We start from the raw sequence: 25,057 nt of genomic DNA, 5'->3' as shown, positions 1-25,057 counted from the left end.
CACTGAAAGTGTCGACCGGTTTGTCAACAGGGTTGCTTTTGCTGTTAATGTTTTAGCACTGTTGTGTAATCCTGGTCATCAGCTGCACCACGTTAACTTACAGTAACATCGGTTGTGAGATTATGAGCGTATACAGGCTAACTAACGTAATGGCAGCTTCACTGCACTCTGCTTAAGGTTCCTGGCGAGGTTTGATTGGGCCTTCACTAAGAACAAGAAGTTCTAAGAGCAGAAGACTGGTAGAATCCGTCCAGAACTGCAGCGTCAGCGGAACATGTCGGTGCCCACCACTCCACTGTGCACTTCTTCCAAACAACGATCATCTTCAGCCCGTGCACGAGCCCATACAGGGAGGAATGTTTGTTATTATTATGTGGGCTGTCTGAGCTCCGTGGAAGCTTTCATCTCGCGGGTGCCGTCGAAAAACACACGCAACAGTACCCGGCTACCAGCAGAGACGGCCGAGAGCCACGTCTGGTCTACTGCGGATGACAGCAGCAGACGGTGAGCTACACCAGAGCAAAGAGAAGATCAGCTCTCTCTGCTTTCCGCATTGAGCTGCAGGCTAAGGGGAAGAGGAGGGAGGGGACCGACCTTCTTCATCAAGGGCCCATGGACAGAGTGGAGTCATCCTCATCCAGTAATGCTGATATAATGAACTGCTCTACAACATTGCACTCCAAGGGCCTAAACGCAGGTCCTTCCATACCGTACGCCTGTAACTAAGTTTCACATTTGTTTCAATCCAATGATGGATTGACTCATGAATAACTAATTGCTGGATACAATTCCTGAAGAATAATGACTAAATAATAAACATGTTATTTAAGAGTTAATCAACAACATTAATTATATAATGTAGAGAAAACCCATTACGAAAGTGTGCTAATTTCAATAACTCAAATGCTACAAATAGTTTGTGCGATTGCCGTGACACAATTTTATGTTACACTATGTGTATGTCTGTGACAGAGACTTCATATAGAAAACTGTAGTAGAAGCATCATGACTAGCAACACGTAGCCCGTTGGCTATTTGGTCAGGGGCTGATACACTCTGTAAGCTAGATGTACAAACGAGTGAAAATACCCTGCTAGACGTGCTCTGCTAGGAAGGAGAAAGAGAAGAATTCAGGGGAAGGGTATCATTCTCTACAGAGAGCTCACTGATGTGAAACAAATATTTCTGCTTTTCTGCTAAGACAGCACACCAAGGGGACCTAATTAGACAGAGAGACAGGCGGGGCGGGGCACATTACATGATGCAGGACATTACATGATGCAACTGTCCAATCAGAAAACACTTGATTTGACTGCGGGAGCCATTTCCTGGAGCCGATGGCATTGTTGGCAGGATCCTGTTCCTCTCCCCCTCTTGTCCCTGAGGTTGCGAATAAGTCAAAAGAATTAACAGAGGACAGCACTGGACCGTGTGTGTGTGTCTGCCCAAGGCCTGGTTACAGAGATGAGATCAAAGAACGCGGTCACACGACTCCCCTGAGCCCTCCCCTTCTCCTGACCCCTCCCACGCAGCCAATCAGCTTAGCCAGAAGACTTCAATCCTCCAACCGGACCACTGGAACCATCTTACAAAATCCCTCATTTGCATTTAGCCCACAGTGTGTTAGCTAGCTTAGCTTAGCATTTTATACAGCATGCACATGGTACGGGCACAAACATTATTCTTGAGAAAATTTAATGGAATATGCAGGGTAAATTATTCATGACTTGACAGCAAGTTCCTCTGTGATATTGACGATGAGGGTAAGGTGGAATCTTTTAATGTCAGGAAGTTAATGGGCAAATTAAGAGGCACTGAGGTTTCAAATCTGTATATCAATACCGCGGGAGGGGAAAACGCTTGAAACAGCTAGAGACATAGTCTAGGTGACTAGGAGGACACAGAGAAATACGTACTGAAACGGAACCAAAGGCACTACACATCAAACAAACAAGCGAGAGCAGAGACAAGACACATATAAGTTTAACCAGAGACTAGGAATAACCGAACAATGAGCATGAACCAGGAATACTTAAAACCACGAAGAACCCTGACAGACGAGGGAGCGTAGCAAACGACCGACGTAGGTGAATATGACAGGGGGATCTAAATACACAAGATGGAAGGGAGAAAATGAGACACAGGTGTAACGTTAATGACTGGGGTGTGTCACCAGACAGGGACCTCCCACCGGGGAACTAGGTAGGGCTAGGGCATACGACACTGGGGCGGGAGGCGGAGCTAGACGTAACAACACTATAACACATATCATATATTTTTTGGTCCCAGTCTAGATGTTTGAGTTCAAAATTGTGATAGGAGCATTGCTGTGATTAACACACTAGAGGGCAAATCTGAGGACATCTGAGGTCACTGTTCGTATTGTATCTTTAATCCAGACCTTCTGTAGTGTGTTCATCACAGAAGTGACGTTGTGGCAGCAGTGTGTTTCTCACGCTCCCCGAGATGAAGCATCAGGCCATGCGGATGTCATGTAAATGATAACGGATCAAGCTTCCGGCCAGAGCTCACACATCTCCATCTCAAGCTCATCTTTCACCCCATAACCCATCAGCTGCTCTTTGGGAGAGATGGATGGAGAAAACTGACGAGGAGAGTGTAGGGATTTTAACGGCAGGATATGAACACGGCCCGTATAACCCCAGCAAACCCCGTCATCACGTCTTCGGCGGTCCCGCAGGGCGTCAGACCTCTCGACTCCTTCCTAGTCTGACACGCCCCCTCCCCTTCCTGATTACCTGGCCGTCAGACATCCAGACGTGCGCGTGGCGTGATGGATTATGAGGAGGCCGAAGATGGCCCTCTTGAAATGCGGGGCTAAATTCTGCGGTAATAGCCTTTGACGACAATGTGATTAATCACGATATTTTTGGCACAGACGAGAGGAAGGAGCCTTGCGGTGTAATGAAGGCGGCAGGATCTTGCAGCAGAACCCTAGCTCTTGGAACCACGGAGTGACGATGGAGTTCCCTCATCCCCGTACGACCAAGACATCCGTGCACCAGAACCCCCGACACTGACGCCAACACCAAATGTTTCCATGTGACATCACGGCATTAACATCACCTAGGTGACATGGTGAGGAGGAGCCTCTGGTCTTCAGACGCCACTCTGGGAGCAGGAGGAAGAAAGGACAAGCAGACAGGTGTCAGGTTTAGCAGAGCCCAGTAATGGGACACAGGAGATTGGCCTCTGTTGACCTCCTTAATACCGGACTGCCCCTGAAGAGACAAAGAGACTCTGTGTCCTGAGATCGGCTGTCTTAGCTTCAGTGGCCCACTCGTCCCACAGGTCTGACTCACACTGTAAATGAGGGACAGGAACACCGGCCTGTTCATGAGGCGCTCCGATTTAGAAGAATCTGCGACAATTACGCGCTTCTGTTATCTTGCTTATCCGTTTCAGGAGCAAATATAGACAGCAGTGTCAACATCAGTGGAAGCTCTAGAGAGTAAGGACAGAAGAAACGACTTCTTGCAGGGTCTCGTATCTAAAACGATTCAGCACGAAGGCTTTCCTCTGTCGGACCACCACGAGAGACCGTACGGGGTGAAAGTAGGCTTGGTAACGTTATTGTGCCCCCGGTGGCCAAACAGTGATTCAGCAGTGTTCTGAGAAAGAGAACGTAAAGACACTGATAGAGCACAGACAGCCAATCACTGCATCTGTGAGGCTTCCTGTGGCATGAGCAGTTGAAGTATAGATTCCCTGAGGCAGAACTGTATTACACATCTTCTCCATTTATAGTACGATGTCTACAGTATGACAATACCATTATAAGTTAGTCAGATGAATCACACCAGCCATTTGCAAACACAGATCCAAACATCCTCCAGACAGGCGTGAAAGTTCAACATCCAGACCTTCCAGTCCCTGCTATTTAAAGACATTCAGATATTAAACACGTGCCTTTTTTGGCCAGTTTTGATCGCACCATTCCAGCAGTGCTGTCCAGTAAGTCATTATTCCAGTAAGTCAAACACACATTAATCATGTCAGAGGGCATGACCCAGAGGAAAGGAGACTCACGTTGTAAAGGATCTCCACCCAGCCCTCCATGGTGATGCACTGGAAGACCGTCAGCACGGCGAACAGGATGTTGTCGAAGTTGGTGATGCCGAAGTTGGGCCCGATCCAGTACTCCCTGCAGGAAAAGTTTTCATCGCACGTCCGCGCCGGGGCCTCCACACCGCAGGGAAACTCGGCCGCCAGCTCCCCTGAGGGAGCACACCGGTGTCAGCCACAGCAGGCCACAGCAACCCTACCCCACTACAGCCCCAACCACCAATCCATCTTTATATCAGCTGGCATCCCATGCTGTGTCAAGATGCCAGAAAATGACATTTGTCGTTTCATTGTCACGGGACTGTTCCTTCACTGAACTGTCACATATATTTTGACTGAAACAAGATACACTGCACTAATCATTGTTTTTCTGAAAGTGTCACCCTGAAGTGATCGTCAATATGTGGTTGGGTGAGCATGACTTTAATTTCCTTCTATCGCTTGCTGCTTCTGAGAAAGACCAACACCACGGCGAATCTTCCCAGAGCTCGATCCAGCACGCTGCACTGGTGCCCTGGGGATGACGTACCAGTGTCGTTCCTGAAGCAGGCGTGGTGGAACTTGCCCATGTAGAAGTCCAGGCCGATGATGGCAAACATGAGGATGGCAAAGAAGAGCAGGAGACCGATCTGCAGCAGGGGCACCATGGCCTTCATGATGGACTTCAGGACCACCTGAAGACCTGTTCACACACGCAGAACATCTTCAGCACCTCTGCACTGCTACTGTTAAACGTTCCTACGCTCAGGCCCTCTCTGAGGAACATGTGGTTTGCTAACCTAGTGACCTGTGATGCTGTGGCTTGAAATATTTTGGGTCACACAAAACATGCAAAATGTGTGACGAGGTGTTCAGTTCCCGTCACTGTGGTGATCATTTGTGCACCGGTGTCATTTTATAGCTGTAGTACATTCACTTGTGCCCTAAGTAAAAGCCTATTGAAATCAACATGTAAATGAGGCCATGCATATTAATGAGACCATGCATATTAATGTAGAGACTGACCCGACTAACCAGGTTTTTGAGACCACTGGTACACTGAATTTATGCTAACTGCAAAAAAATTTAATGCATTGGGTGACCTGAACAGATGACAGCAAAATTGTTTATCTAAGTTTATAACTGTTGATAATTTCTTCATCTATAATTCCTAAATTTACATTCTGTATAGAAATATGTTATGAGACATATTGCACTTATGACATAGTGCTACAGAAATGTTTAAAAACTAATTAAAAACACCCATTTGTTTTCTCCTTTATCTCTTTATTATCTTGTGGCTACTTGTGGCATTCAGTGTGATAGTTTGTCCTTCAATCCAGAAAATATCTGTAATTAATATCTGATTGCTTACTGGGAATTCCAGACACCAGCTTAAGTGGCCGCAAGACTCTGACTGCTCTGAGTGTCCTCAAGTCGAAGTCTGCCCCCACGGTGGTGAGAATCCTGCCCAGGGAAAACACCAACACACACAGCATTAGCAAAAGTGTTTGCAAAAAGCCTTTCACACTCGTTAGTGGCCTTCAACACTCGTTGAAGTCACAGGTCCATAAATGCACGAGTCACAGGTCCATAAATGCATAATGAAGCCTGCAGAGGAGTCATCGTTCATCAACATCTAACAGAGCTCACGACACTTTCAAAGCCAAAACGTGTGTAGCACAGGAGGGACGTGTGCGGTACAGGAAGGACGTGTGAGGTACAGCCGGGACGTGTGAGGTACAGGTGAGACATGTTCGGTACAGGTGAGACATGTTCGGTGCAGGAGGGACGTGTGAGATACAACCGGGACGTGTGAGGTACAGGAGGGACGTGTGCGGTACAGACGGGACGTGTGCGGTACAGCCGGGACGTGTGAGGTACAGGAGGGACGTGTGAGATACAGCCGGGACGTGTGAGGTACAGGAGGGACGTGTGCGGTACAGGCGGTACATGGTACAGGTGGGACGTGTGCGGTACAGGCGGGACGTGTGCTGTACAGGCGGTACGTGTGAGGTACAGGTGGGACTTGTGCGGTACAGGCGGGACATGTGAGGCACAGGTGGGACGTGTGAGGTACAGGTGGGACGTGTGAGGTACAGGCGGGACGTGTGTGGTACAGGCGGGACGTGTGTGGTACAGGCGGGACGTGTGAGGTACATGAGAGACGTGTGCAGTACAGGAGGGACGTGTGCGGTACAGGCGGGACGTGTGCGGTACAGGTGGGATGTGTGCGGTACAGGCGGTACGTGTGAGGTACAGGCGGGACGTGTAAGGTACAGGCGGGACGTGTGCGGTACAGGTGGGACGTGTGAGGTACAGAAGGGACGTGTGAGGTACAGGCGGGACGTGTGAGGCACAGGAGGGACGTGTGAGGTACAGGCGGGACGTGTGAGGCACAGGAGGGACGTGTGAGGTACAGGTGGGACGTGTGCGGTACAGGCGGGACGTGTGAGGCACAGGAGGGACGTGTGCGGTACAGGTGGCACGTGTGCGGTACAGGCGGTACGTGTGAGGTACAGGAGGGACGTGTGAGGTACAGGAGGGACGTGTGAGGTACAGGAGGGACGTGTGCGGTACAGGTGGGACGTGTGTGGTACAGGAGGGACGTGTGAGGTACAGGCGGGACGTGTGCGGTACAGGTGAGACGTGTGAGGTACAGGCGGGACGTGTGCGGTACAGGTGAGACGTGTGAGGTACAGGAGGGACGTGTGCGGTACAGGCGGGACGTGTGAGGTACAGGACGGAAGTGTGCGGTACAGGTGGGACGTGTGCGGTACAGGCGGGACGTGTGAGGTACAGGAGGGACGTGTGTGGTACAGGTGGGACGTGTGAGGCACAGCCGGGACGTGTGCGGTACAGGCGGGACGTGTGAGGTACAGGTGGGACGTGTGCGGTACAGGCGGGACGTGTGAGGTACAGGCGGGACGTGTGAGGTACAGGTGGGACGTGTGCACACAGAGCTCCCAGCAAAGAGGGAAAAGCCTAATGCACTACTGGCGTCTCTTCAGTTGAGTGCCTGTGCTATAACCTGGGTGTTCAAGTCTCTTTTACATCCACACATGCACTCTGTATTCCTCTGTGGTAGCCCACGCTAACACACACGCACACACACACACACACACACACACAGCATCTAAGAGGGCAGAGTAAAGTGATGGCAGAGAGCATTAATCAGGGTATCTGCACATTTTTAAATCTCAAATTCAACGACTTTTAAGGCCTTTTTAATACCTCTCACAAGAAAAAATAATACTATTACTGGGAATGCAGGTGTGTTCCACATCGTAGACGGGGGGGTGGCGAACGAGAATTGCTGACCGGGGGGGGGGGGTTGGCGAACAAAAATTGTTGACGTTGTTGAGGCCGTATACTCCAACGCTAGGAATCTAGCACTAGGACCCTGGAGCGGTTATTTTCTGCATGGTCCTAGCGCTAGATTCGGCAAAGTTCACATCGCACCAGAACAACTGAACAACACACACTTATAATAATTTAATGCCTCCCCTCATAAAATTCCATAAGACATTTTTAGGCCTTGAATATGGAAAACTAAATTTAAGACATTTTAAGACTTTTTAAGGACCCGCGGGTACCCTGATTATGTATTTATCCAGGTCTGTCTCCTTCTGCCTCTCATCCAGGTGCAAACTGAATGCAGATCACTCAGGGCCCAGGGGAGGACACGAGTCCAGGGGGAGGACACAGTTCTAAAGGGAGGACACGAATCCAAGGGGAGGACACGAGTCCAGGGGGAGAACACAGGTCCAGGGGGAGGACACAGTTCTAAAGGGAGGACACAGTTCTAAAGGGAGGACACAGGTCTAGGGGGAGGACACAGGTCTAGGGGGAGGACACAGTTCTAAAGGGAGGACACAGGTCTAGGGGGAGGACACAGGTCCAGGGGGAGGACACAGTTCTAAAGGGAGGACACGAGTCCAGGAGGAGGACACGAGTCCAGGGGGAGGACACAGTTCTAAGGGGAGGACACAGGTCCAGAAGGAGGACACGAGTCCAGGGGGAGGACACGGACCCAGGGGAGGACACAGTTCTAGGGGGAGGACACAGTTCTAAAGGGAGGACACAGGTCTAGGGGGAGGACACAGGTCCAGGGGAGGACACAGTTCTAAAGGGAGGACACAGGTCCAGGGGAGGACACAGGTCCAGGGGGAGGACACAGTTCTAACAGGTCTAGGGGAGGACACAGTTCTAAGGGGAGGACACAGGTCCAGGGGAGGACACAGTTCTAAAGGGAGGACACAGGTCCAGGGGGAGGACACAGTTCTAACAGGTCTAGGGGAGGACACAGTTCTAAGGGGAGGACACAGGTCCAGGGGAGGACACAGTTCTAAAGGGAGGACACAGGTCCAGGGGGAGGACACAGTTCTAACAGGTCTAGGGGAGGACACAGTTCTAAGGGGAGGACACAGGTCCAGGGGGAGGCATGTCCCAGCCAAGCTCTACCCAAGGCTTCCGCCAGAAGGCTGGCCACTTCCACAGACTAAAGGAATAGGTGGATGGAGTGGAAGAAGAGAGAGAAATTTTAAAAAGAGGCAGAATAAAGAATAAAGAGAAGAATAGAAAGAGAGAAAGAGAGATTGCACTGGCGAAGATGCAGAGTTACAACAAGAGGCCCACATTCATAACATTTTTTGTGGTGATTTATTGGTTAACAACTTTGGATCAAAGGAAACACTTCTACAGTGTAGCTTGGCCCAACTCAACACACACAGTTTTGCCAGAGCTGATGAAGTTGCTGTTCGTTTCCTGTCACTTCCAATGAAATCTTTCCAGAAGAAAAAGAAAAAAGAAATAGAAAAAGAGAGAATCCACAAGGGGAAGAACTTGCTAGGAGAGAAGATTCCAGGAGACGGGAGGAGCCACGTCAGAGAAGGGAGGAGTCACGTCAGAGAAGGGAGGAGTCACGTCAGAGAAGGGAGGAGCCACGTCAGAGAAGGGAGGAGCCACGTCAGAGAAGGGAGGAGCCACGTCAGAGAAGGGAGGAGTCACGTCAGAGAAGGGAGGAGTCACGTCAGAGACGGGAGGAGCCATGTCAGAGACGGGAGGAGTCACGTCAGAGAAGGGAGGAGTCATGTCAGAGACGGGAGGAGTCACGTCAGAGACGGGAGGAGTCACGTCAGAGACGGGAGGAGTCACGTCAGAGAAGGGAGGAGTCATGTCAGAGACGGGAGGAGTCACGTCAGAGACGGGAGGAGCCACGTCAGAGACGGGAGGAGTCACGTCAGAGACGGGAGGAGTCACGTCAGAGAAGGGAGGAGTCACGTCAGAGACGGGAGGAGTCACGTCAGAGACGGGAGGAGCCACGTCAGAGAAGGGAGGAGTCACGTCAGAGAAGGGAGGAGTCACGTCAGAGACGGGAGGAGTCACGTCAGAGAAGGGAGGAGTCACGTCAGAGACGGGAGGAGTCACGTCAGAGACGGGAGGAGCCACGTCAGAGACGGGAGGAGTCACGTCAGAGACGGGAGGAGTCACGTCAGAGACGGGAGGAGCCACGTCAGAGACGGGAGGAGCCACGTCAGAGACGGGAGGAACCACGTTGAGAATCAACCATTATACCTGCACCAGCAACAACGTGTACATGTATATACACGCATACATGTATATACACACATACACGCATATACACGCATACATGTATATACACGCATATATTGTATATACACGCTTACATGTATATACACGCATACATGTATATACACGCATATATTGTATATACACGCTTACATGTATATACACGCATACATGTATATACACGCATATATTGTATATACACGCATACATGTATATACACGCATACATGTATATACACACATACACGCATATACACGCATACATGTATATACACGCATACATGTATATACACGCATATATTGTATATACACGCTTACATGTATATACACGCATACATGTATATACACGCATATATTGTATATACACGCTTACATGTATATACACGCATACATGTATATACACGCATATATTGTATATACACGCATACATGTATATACACGCATATATTGTATATACACGCTTACATGTATATACACGCATACATGTATATACACACATACATGTATATACACGCATACATGTATCTACACGCATACATGTATATACACGCATATATTGTATATACACGCATACATGTATATACACGCATACATGTATATACACACATACATGTATATACACGCATATATTGTATATACACGCATACATGTATATACACGCATACATGTATATACACACATATACACACATACATGTATATACACACATATACACACATACATGTATATACACGCATACATGTTTATACACGCATACTGCTATGAATATATGTATTTATATGTGGAATAAAAGACACTTCTCGTGTCCTTACACTTGGAGATGCTGGAGTTATGTGGAGTTATCTGGAGTTTTCAGCCTGGGCATTTTTTAACCCACACAATGAAGGAAGTATTAAAGTGCTAATAAAGTTGGTTTACATGATGTGTAATATTTCAACACCAGTCCTCAGGCTGAATGATAGGTATTGTGGTGAAGTACTGGGCAAATGGCACCATTAACATGTCTAGTACTAGTGAATCACATGGTTATTATCAAAGAGACAGCTGGACAAAACCTTCAATAAATAACATTGTAAATAATCTTGTAAATAACTAAGTAAATCAGCAATCATTCGGACATACACACACATATGCATATACACACACAAGCCTAGCATATTTTTAAATACAACTTGACTGCAGACATGTTTGACAGCACTACCACTGATATTGTTGGTGGAGATATTTTGCTGTTTTTGGGTGATGACCAGATGTGGCAGCTCATGTTAATTTTACACTGCCTCTATTTTGCCTCATATTTCTATTGCTTGTGCACCTATTTTAACACATGTTATTTCAAGTTCTCTTAGGTGAACATGTCAAAACAACATGGTGCTATATGAGAAAATACAACTTAAAACATTGTTCACTTTCTGAAATTCTGCTTGTAGACTGCACTTAAAACATGACAAGTCCCTTTCAAATGATTACGCTCTATATTATACTGCTTAGTCACAATACAACAACAAATACAAACAAGCAAGAAACTGAGCGTTCACTTGCTTTACTATCATTCCTGGTCATTCTCCCATAATCCTCTTGGTCAGACAGGCTTTGTCTTGAAGCTCGCTAGCGGTTCTGCAGTGCTCGGCTCAGAAGGTCCTGCTGGTTCTGCACCACGCCTCTCAGATTCATCAGAACGAGAGAGCTCACCCCAGCAGATCACACGGTGACCACGGCGGCCGCTCCAGCCTGGTCCTGCCCACAGGCGCAGGAGATGCATAAGTAGGTAATTTCATTAACATCTTAATTCTGAGCAGATGCCTTTTTGCGCGTTAACAAAACTTTGGGCAGGGAAACAAACTTGTCCGGTTACGACTGCGAAACATCCAAGGGCCACGGACGGAAATGTCGCTTCCTGGAGGCCTGTTTCTCCTACCACCCATTATCCCTCGGATATGAACCTCTCCCATACGGGCTGCTGGCGAGGAACATCTGGACCGAGCATAGCAAACGCATCTACAGCCCAGCACAGGCGTGTGGGTAGATTAGCCAGCTAATGGACCAGCAGAAGGCCGAGTGCTCGTACTACAGATGCAGTCTCCACTGGTGGAGTACGCACCATCATTGAGCTCACCACAGCTTCATGGTGGCAGGCAAAAGTGTTGCGTCAATAAATTCATGGGATGCATTGTGTGTTTTTGTTTAATTATATATATTAGTTTTCATTTATTTATCTGGCAACGTCAACAACTCGTGTAAATATGCCTGCACACATGCAATGTAGGGACATTTCCTGTTTTAAAGAAACAATCATAGTTTTTACAATTGAAATACAATGTCTGAATTCAAACTCAATGACTCCAAAATATTATCTGTCCTGCGATAATACATTAAAACATGCACAAAACAAATGCAAAGCCACTCCAACCCTCAGCTAGACACTAGTGCATTAGTGCAGTCAACTAAAAACCTGAAAAACATCTCAAAGAACCCAATAAAGTGCCTACTATACTGTACAAAGGTTAAAACAAAGTATAAATATGAATGCTGATGCAATCCATGTAAAAAGTGAGTTCAAGAAGAAGATCAAAGAAGCACAAAAGAATATCCAGACTATAAACTCTTTTATGGAGATTAGGTTTTGGTTTCTAAAATAATCAAATATCAAAGTTCCATAAGCGGAATCATTTTGACAAAAAAAGTCATTGTATTCTGCCACACTGTCCCTCGCTTGGTCAGGCCAAATTGCTTCATTGACATGACATGCAGCGTCTTCCACAGCTAACCGAGCCCAGTCAGGAGATCAAAATGGCGAGCAGGATCGTTATGGACCGAGATCATGTATCTGAATACTGCCATGAAAACTTGTGCTGTTCTAATTGAATACGCCAGCTGGCTTCTATGTTGCTCCAGCCACCTATACACAAGATCAGACAGCACATCCCACAGATCAGGAACGTTATTAGATGTGCGATCACACTGCGTCCTCAATCACTAAGGTGCTTGACTGTTGGTGTCCAATTTTGCAAAGACTCCAAGGTGCTCGTCTGAAACACAGGTAGCAAAGGACAAAGAGCACAAGCTGACTGAAGTACTAGGTAACCAGGAGTCAGCGTGAAGAATTTAAGAAGATAAACCAAACGTAAGCTAAAGGTGATCGGACAGAATAACTCTGCCCTGATGGGCAGTGATATTTACTTAAGGTGGCCCCGAACTTTCAAGCATTCAGCACCTGCTTTGGTCTCTTGGTCCTCCTTAAATATTACACTAATGGTATGAGCACTGTAGTCATGGACTTCACTTTCCCACTGATGTATTTCCCATATGTCTAAACGCAGATGTAATTACACTGTTGTTGCTGAAGTGCAGGTTGGCTGAGCAGACTGTGAAACCTCTTTCAAAGACGAGCATCTTTCTTCTCTTCATCCTGATCCACAATTGTGGATCTGCTCAGCATTCTCATACATACAACTATTATATTGACTATATCCTGTCTGGAAGCATCAGAACATCTCATATCTCCAGTCGTTTACTCTGGTCTGTCCTAAACAAATACTACAGACTCTTCATGGATTCAAACCACACTGCTTTTAGAATAGCATGTTAACAATTAAGCTTATTAAATGCATAAATCATGATACCATGTGTTCGCTGTGTTTTACTGTGGTAATTAGGGTCTTGTGCTTTGAATGGCAGAGTTTTCTCAATGCTAACATAAGATTAACTGTGGCTTGTGCTGAAATATGTTTATGCTAATGCAAAGTAGCACACCTTATAAACATTGTTTAATGTCCTTGGAAGATTTTGTTTTAGTAATTATAATTTGTTAGCAATAGTATTAGTAATTTGTTGAATTTTATTCAGGGTCATTATTTAAACATATGTGGATGTGTGTGAGGTGCACACACAGAAGCAGGCACACACACACCCCAAACTAATCCCTCTGCGCACAGAAGCAGGCACACACACACCCCAAACTCCTCCCTCTACACACAGAAGCAGGCACACACACACTACAAACTCCTCCCTCTACACACAGTTGCAGGCACACACACACTACAAACTCCTCCCTCTACACACAGTTGCAGGCACACACACTCCCCAAACTCCTCCCTCTACACACAGTTGCAGGCACACACACACTACAAACTCCTCCCTCTACACACAGTTGCAGGCACACACACTCCCCAAACTCCTCCCTCTACACACAGACACAGGCACACACACTCCCCAAACTCCTCCCTCTACACATAGAAGCAGGCGCACACACACACTACAAACTCCTCCCTCTACACACAGTTGCAGGCACACACACGCCCCAAACTCCTCCCTCTACACATAGAAGCAGGTACACACACGCCCCCAAACTCCTCCCTCTACACACAGACACAGGCACACACACGCCCCAAACTCCTCCCTCTACACATAGAAGCAGGCACACACACTCCCCAAACTCCTCCCTCTACACACAGACACAGGCACACACACGCCCCAAACTCCTCCCTCTACACACAGAAGCAGGCACAGACACGCCCCAAACTCCTCCCTCTACACACAGACGCAGGCACACACACTCCCCAAACTCCTCCCTCTACACACAGAAGCAGGCACAGACACGCCCCAAACTCCTCCCTCTACAGACAGTTGCAGGTACACACACTCCCCAAACTCCTCCCTCTACAGACAGTTGCAGGTACACACACTCCCCAAACTCCTTCCTCTACAGACAGTTGCAGGTACACACACGCCCCCAAACTCCTCCCTCTGCGTACAGTTGCAGGCACAGACACGCCCCAAACTCCTCCCTCTACACACAGTTGCAGGCACAGACACGCCCCAAACTCCTCCCTCTGCGTACAGAGTTGCAGTCTATTCCCAATTTCCAGATTACATCACTGTTTCACAGTCCCAGAAACCCCGAGTCAAGCTGCCTTTAGTACTGGCGTGCTGTACAAATTCAGTGGGGCCACGGCACTCCGACTCAGACCGGCAGGCGGTTCTGGAGACCCACGGGTGGCAGAAAGTCTGCTGCCGGCAGCCCTGCAGAATCACATGCAGTCGGGACAGGAGACTGCTCACATCAAAGACATCTAACAGCAGGTGCCAAACAGGAGGACAGACACCTGATGGACAGGTAAGGCAGAGACAGGCTGGCGATATGAGCATGTATACAGAATGAGGGCAGAAGATAGAGAGTGTGAGACAGAGAGAGAGAAGAGAGAGATGAGAGAAAGAGAGACAGGAGAGAGAGAGAAACGCAGAGCAAGTAAGTGAGAGAGAAAAAGAAAGAGAGAGGCAGAGGAAGAGAGAGAGTGACAGAGAAAGAGACAGAGAGAGAGAGTGAGAGAGTAACAGAGAGAGAGAGAGAGAAACAGAGAGAGAGAGAGTGAGAGTAACAGAGAGAGAGGGAGAGAGAGAGTGCTGGGGGACATAAATGTGCATTAGCAGCATATCTGGTAATTAATCTAATGTGGTTGATTTGTGGGAGGTTTTATAAAATTGACACAGTGACTAGTTCATAAATCAGCAGGTTTGGGGACAGATGAATACTGCATGCATTTCCACTACTGCCGTAAACACATGCATTTCCAGGCCCGAGTCCCAGCAACCAACAATTTCCCAATCTGGTATTGATTTTAGAAAACAACGGTATCGCTAAGCCGAGTTTCTTACTTCACGTCCCATTTAACTGCTTTCCCAGCACACTGGCCCACTGAGTAGCCTGCAGCTCACACACTAACACACTTGTGAATAATACACAAGCCTGTGTGTTATACTATGATAACACACACACGCACACGCACACGCACACACACACACGCACACGCACACACACACACACACACACACACACACACACACACACACAGGGCATGCTCACACTGATGAAAATACTGGACACAGTGTTTCAGCAGATATGCCAACATGCCGGAGCCCTGCTGCCTGTCTGAACTACCACGCGTGAGTGCTTAAGAATGGCACTCTCCATCTGGCCCAAATCTCACAGAAAGTGCGGTGAAATCGTGGCCTCTCTCTCCATCACCTTTCTCGGAGGCTCCGTGAGTGTGTGGAGTCGCTCTGATCTCTCTGAGTGGAGAATGGAGCCGTTAAGGGCCGCAGTGGTGAAAACGCAGACCTGCCATGTCACCGTGATGTTCCTCATCCATCACTCACTGCCACTCCAAGCTGCAGCGTCTGTCTGGCACATTCAGCACCTGCTCAACACCATCTACACACGCCTGGGGCCTCCGCTACACCGTCCCTACATCAATATAATGATACATGTCAACACCTTTGCCTAATTAGCAGAATCTTCCAGTCATGTTCCCCTTAGATTATAAACAGAAAGAAAAAATCAACTCTCGGACAGGAAAATTAGGTTAGATAAGAAAAGGCTATTAATGATGGGGACAGAGTTATCTGTGAAAACGTTGCTCACTGGTGATGTAATGTAACACTGTGCTACTGAAACTGAGATGATGTTCACTGGTGTTGCAAAAAATAAAACTAAATGACGCAAAAATAAAACCAGGAACGCAGATTCCCCAGATGACTAGGAATATGCGTGGGAAGCTGTTAGGATCACATAACCATATTGTGAAATGTTCCATCAAATAAACAAAATTTACTGTACCAATTCTGGCAGTGTTTTCCCTAAAACGCTCCCCCACCAACTAGCGCAGCAGTTCCTCAAAGAGGCAGACGTAATCGCTCACAGCAGAGTCGCCTCTTAATTCCTCACAGTTTCCAAACGTTTCATTAGGAGAGGGAACAGCCCTGTTATTTGGGTCCCACTATGGCCTGTGTTTTGTGTTTCAGCTGTGAAGTGGAGCACGTGCAGACGTGCAGACGCGCAGACGCGCAGACAAACACACGTGCAGACAAACGCATGTGCAGACACGCAGACAAACGCAGACGTGCAGACACCCAATCCCGAGAAGAATACGATTCGGTTTGACACAAGGGCAACTGACTGCATTTGAGAATGAACCTCCATGTTGAGGATCTCAAATCGCGGGTGACTGACGATACTCTGTCCTCAGCACAGGTGTAAGCAAACACAGCCCTCCCCTCTGAGCAGCACACCATCACCCCGAAGACCTACCAGGCACTCAGAGGCCTGCCGTGTCCTGTCACATTTCCAATTAGCTTTCAAAAGATGGTCTGAAACGCAATTTAAAACAATCTTTCCTGGCCTAAAAGACAAGGATTTGATTTAGATGGAATTCAAATGTGTTATATGTATAGTTTGTCAGTTTTTCAGTAGTGATGCAACATCTCTAGCATGTAACATAAGTGCACGAGTGTAGATTGTGAGCCGTGTGATGGCAGCAGATATAGGCTGGCCCTGGGCTAAACAGCCTTCACAGGTGTCAGGTGCCATGATCTCACCTCCAGAGCAAGAGAGCTTACCTACACTTGGGCTCCTGTACATCAGCTCATAGGACGCTCCAAGAACGATTATAGATAATCGCTAATTATTCAACAAATGCACGCAACACCCGTGTTTTATAACACTGGCCCACAAGAGTCGGCCATGTGACGTTTTTGCTGTTGTGTAGTACATGAATCCATCATGATTTGTATATTATTTGTTCTCTGTGAACGCTGTATGACAAAGCAGTTTGGACAGAGCACAGTGGAAGAGAGGGCCTTTTCCCCGCTCAGCTCACACTACGACGAAAACGCTCACCAGAGACAACTACACTTGTCTCCATAGAAACAGAGGTGGATTCACGGCTCTCATTGGAGCACAACAAAGAGAGAGAGACAGAGGCAACATCAAAGAGAAGGAGAGGGAGACAGAGAGAGAGAGAGAGAGACAGCGTCAGAGAGTGAGAGGGAGAGAGAGTGAGACAACATCAAAGAGTGAGAGAGAGACAGAGGGAGAGACATCATCAAAGAGTGAGAGGCAGAAAGAGAGAGAGACAGCGTCAAAGAGAGTGAGAGGGAGACAGAGAGAGAAAGAGAGAGAGAGACAGCGTCTATGAGAGAAACCAACCTTTACCACCACATAGCAGTATCTCTAGCTCAACTCACCAGGGAGGAAACAGAACCCTGATCACTAGCAGACACGTAGCATCATAGTGTCATACTACAGATGGAAACAGAGAGAGAGAGAGAGAGAGAGAGAGAGAGTGAAGTCAGGGAGTCACCAGCACACGTGGAGACATCAGAGTGTGAAAACACACATAGGCACTACAGCGCTCATTTAACGCCAAGCGTTCACGTCTACGAGACACACCCTTCAGGTCCCGCCATGCCCGCTCTCCAGTATCGACCCACCAGACGTCAGCTCGATGTAGCGGGACATACCGCCTGTTTACCAACAAAGTCGATACCTCACATCACCATAGCAACAAGTGCTAAGTATCGTTACACACAGGTACAGGAGATTAGAGTCTCTCTCTAAATAACTACTGCAGCGTAAAAACACCAGGAGAACGAAGACGAATAATCACTTTGGTTTCGCACAATAATCTATCCTGTCAGGGACGACTGAGGGACAGTGAGGGACGACTGAGGGACAGTGAGGGACGACTGAGGGACAGCGAGTGATTTAGTGACGGAAGATCTTCTCAGAGCTTCACGAAGAAGCAAAGAGGGCCGATAACAAGGTGTCGGACCCCCGAACCGTCACCGTGGAGACAGGACCAGGCCCCGCGCTCACTGTGGCCCCGGAATCAAAGCAAGACGCCAGAGACGAGGAAGGATGATGGGAGTGTCCCGTCGTCTGCCCACCGTCTAGAGGAGGTGCCGGGCGACGTCTCCTGGGCGGAGCCACACAGTGATGTGGGGGAAGAGCCCCACGTTACTGTACCACACCCCTCCTCACACTCCAGCAGTCCACCTCACGTTCGGTTGATGCCCTAAGGTGGGTGGTTCCTTTGTGTGGTAACTAGTTTCCATTTACACATATAACACTCACTATTTAAAACTGAAATGGAAACATACTGAAATTAAAGTACATTTCTGTGCTGAAGAAACAGCAGACATCCCCAAATCAGCACTCCGCTGCTGCCCATGAACGTCTTTCCCCACCACAGGACGCCAGATCATTACATCTGTACAAATGAAAATGGTGGACTGTCAAAAGAAATCCCATTGGCCAAAATGCTAACTAGGTGTTTGAACTGATGGGTCTTTTCATGTTCTCCGTTTTGAAGTAGATGTCAGTGACTCCCTGCACTCCTTTCATATTTGAACAGCAATGAATTCTCCATGTGCCTTTTAAAGGTTAAAGTTTAAAGGTTAAACTGAGAATGGGTTCATGAGCAACGAGTGTGAAAAGTGTTCAATATAAAAAAATTATGAAAATCTGTCTTCAAAGTCTTCATAAGTGTTCTACAACAGACATCAGGTACCACAGACCTTATTCCAGTTAATAGGGTGAGTCTCAATGAAATACCCATATTTCCATGTCACATTCACCCATGGCCTGTTGCAATAGCTGGTGTTTGTATTCTGAGTCCACTGAGGGGATAATCATGACACATAATATCAGAGGTGTATAATCCAGGTTCAGAAAGTAAAAGTCCTCACCAGGATTTTGCTCAAGCTTGCTAGATTTTCTAATTAGTGCAATCCAGGTAAAATGAGTGGAATCAACACAATCCAGGAAGCCTGAGCAAAATCCTGGTGAGGGCTTTTACTTTCTGAACCTGGATTATACACCTCTGCATAATATGCATGATAATAGACTCTCTTGCTTACAGTGAGTGCATTTTGCTTAGGCAGGCTACTGTCTGGGACTTGACCCCAAACTGTCTGTCTGGTACATTTGGGAGTCTTCACACTTCAAAGACAAAGAAGTCATGAATAGGGAATGCCCCGCCTCCTCTCCTTGGATACGGTATCCAACGGTAGTCCCAACAGAACCTGTAGAATCAGCGCAAAGGGACGAGTGGATGTGTTTCTTACACAACCAGCACATGGAAAACGTATCTGGAAAAAGTGAGACTTTTAAAACGTAAAAACGTATAGCAGGACGAACTGATGGTGGCCTAGCTGCCCCGTCAGCCGTCAGAACCCGTGAGCTGTGTGCAGCTAATGACATTAACGCTTCATGAGATGTTCGCTAGGAAGACATGGATGAAGACAGGGTCCTTAAAAAGAGACAAAGAGAACAGCAGATGTTGTACAACATAGAGCGGGGACAGAGTGAGTGTGGAAGAGGGCAGAGAAAGAGAGAGAAAAAGGAGTTACAGTTAGGAGGAAGATGAGGAGAGTCATCCTCCCCGCTCACCCACCCCATGTAATGCTGGGCTAAGCAGCCGCACCACAGGAGTGTTTCATCCAAATCCCTCCAGGCATGACACACTGTCAACAGACAGTAGGCTGCTGGACGGCTGCAGGCACACAATTACACTGTGCTACTGTGCATAAACCACCACACACACACTCACACACACACACTCACACACTCACACACACCTACATCCGCAACTGCACACCTACACACACACCTTTACACACACACCTACAGCCACACCTACCATAAATACCTACACATACACACTTATACCTACACCCACACAACATATACACGCATACACACCTATTTCCAAATCCACACACCTACAGCCACACCCACACACAACCCTAACAACTATAGTCACATCCCCCACACACACACACACCTAAACCTATGCACACATGTACAACTACATTAACAGCTGTACCCACACCTGTACCAAAACAGACAACACATATACCCACACACACACCTACACCCACACACACACCCTCACCCACACACACACCAACACCTACACCCACACCAACACCTACACCCACACCAACACCTACACCCACACCAACACCAACACCAACACCCACACCAACACCTACACCCACACCTACACCTACACCCACACCCACACCAACACCAACACCTACACCCACACCCACACCCATATCCACACTCACACCCACACCCACACCTACACCCACACCCACACCCACACCTACACCTACATCAACACCCACACCCACACCCACACCCACACCCACACCCACACCAACACCCACACCAACACCTACACCAACACCCACACCCACACCCACACCCACACCTACACCCACACCCACACCCACACCAACACCCACACCCACACCCACACCCACACCTACACCCACACCCACACCCACACCTACACCTACACCCACACCCACACCTACACCCACACCTACACCTACACCCACACCCACACCCACACCTACACCCACACCCACACCCACACCTACACCCACACCCACACCCACACCCACACCTACACCCTCACCTACACCTACACCCACACCCACACCCACACCCTCACCTACACCAACACCCACACCAACACCTACACCCACACCCACACCCACACCCACACCAACACCCACACCAACACCCACACCAACACCCACACCCACACCCACACCCACACCTACACCCACACCCACACCTACACCCACACCTACACCTACACCCACACCCACACCCACACCCACACCCACACCCACACCTACACCCACACCCACACCCACACCTACACCCACACCCACACCAACACCTACACCCACACCCACACCCACACCTACACCTACACCCTCACCTACACCAACACCCACACCCACACCCACACCAACACCTACACCAACACCTACACCCACACCCACACCCACACCCACACCAACACCCACACCAACACCCACACCCACACCCACACCCACACCTACACCCACACCCACACCAACACCTACACCCACACCCACACCTACACCTACACCCACACCCACACCAACACCTACACCCACACCCACACCCACACCCACACCTACACCCACACCCACACCTACACCAACACCTACACCCACACCCACACCCACACCTACACCTACACCCTCACCCACACCAACACCTACACCCACACCCACACCCACACCCACACACACACCTACACCCACACCAACACCTACACCCACACCCACACCCACACCCACACCAACACCTACACCCACACCCACACCCACACCAACACCTACACCTACACCCACACCCACACCCACACACACACCTACACCCACACCAACACCTACACCCACACCCACACCCACACCAACACCCACACCCACACCCACACCCACACCCACACCAACACCTACACCCACACCCACACCCACACCCACACCCACACCTACACCCACACCCACACCTACACCTACACCTACACCCACACCCACACACACACCTACACCCACACCAACACCTACACCCACACCCACACCCACACCAACACCCACACCCACACCCACACCTACACCCACACCCACACCCACACCTACACCTACACCCACACCCACACCCACACCTACACCCACACCTACACCTACACCCACACCTACACCCACACCCACACCTACACCTACTCACGGTATTCTTCTGCTCTTGTCAACTCTCTACATCCCAGCAGGTCCAATATGCTGTTAGCTAGAGCACATCTAATGAATGGAACATGGTGATCCACGCTCATGCCCGTTGGAGTTCAGTCTTAATGGACACGCTCACAGAGGACGGCTGTTATTGATTATTTTGATGTGAGCTGAAAGGCTGGTGAGCTATAATTCACCTGCTGCCAATTAGAGATGGAATTGAAATGGAAAACCCAATTCCCACAGTACTGATGCTTCTGACCGAACACACAAACTTACACAGATTCCTGAAATCTACAAAAGTAAACAAAAAGAAAAATAAAGCAATTGCTATCTTTTTTTTTGCTATCAAATGAAAAGTTTGCTATCAAATATGTATGAATGTCTCAAACTGCTAATGTGAGCACTGCAATGTGTAGCCATAAACATGACATTTTGTTACTAATATTGCACAAAAACAATCTCAAAACAATATAAAGAATTATACACTAATCTGAATTCCACTTGGAGTGTATTCCTAAATTTCCAACAGTGATAACAGTATACTAATTTAGGATGGGGAGCATGTACACAGATTTATGATAAAAAAACTATGCATGTGTTTTTAAACTAAGATTTTTAACCATTGTTGATCATTGTATATTCAAAAGCAAACAAATCCACCCCAGACCATGTTTATGCTTGTAAACACACAGTCTGAACCTAATTTCAAAGTTGATTTTCACAATTTCTATTGCAATTTCTATATTCTGTTGGAATTGATCTTAATCCCAAAACCTTTTTGTGCACCATTTTTAGGTTATGAAGAAAGAAAATTATTTTTAAATCCTGGTTAATATAACCATTTATTCATTTACTCACTTGTTCATGTATTTATTCATTGCACCAAAAACAGCTTCGCGATGCACAAACGCCATAAAAACGTAATAAAAACACAACTGATCAATTTTTGCCCGTCATAGCACAGAGACTGGAACAATATAGATGAATGAATAGATGGTCCGTTTCCTCCCGCAGCACGGCTCTGCACAGCTCCGCACCGCTCTACACGGCTCTACACGGCTCTGCACAGCTCCGCACCGCTCTACACGGCTCTACACGGCTCTGCACAGCTCCTTCTGAATGCGTGCCAGTTCATTTAAAAAATTTGAGCATAACTGATGTAATCTAGGATTTTTCATAACTGGCCATATTTAAATTACAGTACTTACAGTCAATCAGAAAACTAAACAGCATGAAGAAATGTGAAAAGGACGTGAGGCATTTTTAACATATTTGTTTACATATTTTTCTTTTGTTAAATTATTTTGTTATCATTTGATATCATCAGTCTTTTGATATCATTTAGCTTGACAGACTCATTCAATGATGTTGGGCTGAAGATTGAATAGCAGCAAACCTCTTCCTGCATTAAACGCTCTTCTTGATCATCTCTATGACATGTATGTAGTGCTATTTGTGTGTGTGTGTGTGTGTGTGTGTGTGTGTGTGTGTGTGTGTGTGTGTATTTGGGGGGTCGGGGTGGGGGTGGGGGGTTGGCTAGCATTCAGATTTAATTTTCTACACACTGTTACTATTTTCCTAGGAGTTCTGACCTCGTAACATAGTTGTGAAGAAAAGCAACACCGTTAACAGTAACTGAAAACATTTGGTATAAATGGCTGAAATTTTACCTTCCACAGTAAAAGACCATGGTAGTTTAGAAAACACATCTGGGGATGCATTTGGACACATCATCAATGATGTTACCTGGTATCACCAGGTGTTTCAGGCATGGATTACTCTTTTTGATCTTTATCCATCTAGAGACCTTTCTAACCTGTTTCTGATGCTAAGCTTAACATTAGCTTGTTTCTGGTGCTAAGGCTAACATTAGCTTGTGTCTGATGCTAAGGCTAACATTAGCTTGTGTCTGATGATAAGGCTGCTGGTTAGTGTTAGTTTTAATTTGGATGTTACTGAAAATCCCTTTGTGTATTGACCAGGTAGTTTCTTTAGTAATGAAATAAGCACATGCTAATGCTTTTACTGAATAGGTGGAGCTTTAGATTACATATTTAAAAAATGCATTTGTGTTTGTTTGTTGGCCAGTAATCATTTGTCATTTTACAATGTACACAGCAGCATGTACTGCGGAGAGAGACTTTGAAGGCTTAATATCAGCTGAGAGGGAGGGGCTTTATCATTCTAATTTTCAAGCTTTTAACCAAACACGTCTTTTAAAAATCTTACCATCTTTTCTCCCCCATTCTCTCGTATGGCTGTTTTATTCCACACAGCATACCAAACATTTTACTTCCCACCCAAAGGGCGGTAGCCTACTGTCAAACAAACGTGAAAGGAATGTTGTGTTTTCATTGTACTCATAAATCAGCAAATGCTGTAAGGGTTTTAGTCCTGATATTTAACTACCCTCCCTGCTTGTGTGTGTAGGGGTTTTAGTTCTGATATTTAACTACCCTCCCTGCTTGTGTGTGTAGGGGTTTTAGTTCTGATATTTAACTAACCTACCTGCTTGTGTGTGTAGGGGTTTTAGTTCAGATATTTAACTACCCCACCTGCTTGTGTGTAGGGGTTTTAGTTCAGATATTTAACTAACCTACCTGCTTGTGTGTGTAGGGGTTTTATTTATGAGATATAACTAACCTACCTGCTTGTGTGTGTAGGGGTTTTAGTTATGAGATATAACTAACCTACCTGCTTGTGTGTGTAGGGGTTTTAGTTCAGATATTTAACTACCCTACCTGCTTGTGTGTGTAGGGGTTTTATTTATGAGATATAACTAACCTACCTGCTTGTGTGTGTAGGGGTTATAGTTATGAGATATAACTAACCTACCTGCTTGTGTGTGTAGGGGTTATAGTTATGAGATATAACTAACTGCTTGTGTGTGTAGGGGTTATAGTTATGAGATATAACTAACCTACCTGCTTGTGTGTGTAGGGGTTTTAGTTATGAGATATAACTACCCTACCTGCTTGTGTGTAGGGGTTTTAGTTATGAGA

At 47.3% G+C, this 25,057-nt stretch overlaps 1 protein-coding gene across 1 annotated transcript in view; it reads right to left on the bottom strand.

Moving 5' to 3' along the window:
- The window catches only part of LOC143509654 (putative voltage-dependent N-type calcium channel subunit alpha-1B), a 52,033-nt gene that overhangs the window by 7,925 nt on the left and 19,051 nt on the right, over window positions 1-25,057 (bottom strand). Inside the window, exons 3-5 of the mRNA XM_076998503.1 lie at window positions 5,441-5,532; window positions 4,616-4,768; window positions 4,051-4,238 (exon numbers count right to left, since the gene is read on the bottom strand). Coding sequence (XP_076854618.1) covers window positions 4,051-4,238; window positions 4,616-4,768; window positions 5,441-5,532 — 433 coding nt within the window. The remainder of the gene's footprint in view (window positions 1-4,050; window positions 4,239-4,615; window positions 4,769-5,440; window positions 5,533-25,057) is intronic.

Source organism: Brachyhypopomus gauderio, chromosome 3 (assembly GCF_052324685.1).
Source record: "Brachyhypopomus gauderio isolate BG-103 chromosome 3, BGAUD_0.2, whole genome shotgun sequence".
Classification (NCBI taxonomy): Eukaryota; Metazoa; Chordata; class Actinopteri; order Gymnotiformes; family Hypopomidae; genus Brachyhypopomus; species Brachyhypopomus gauderio.
This window is presented reverse-complemented; position numbering and strand designations above follow the sequence as displayed.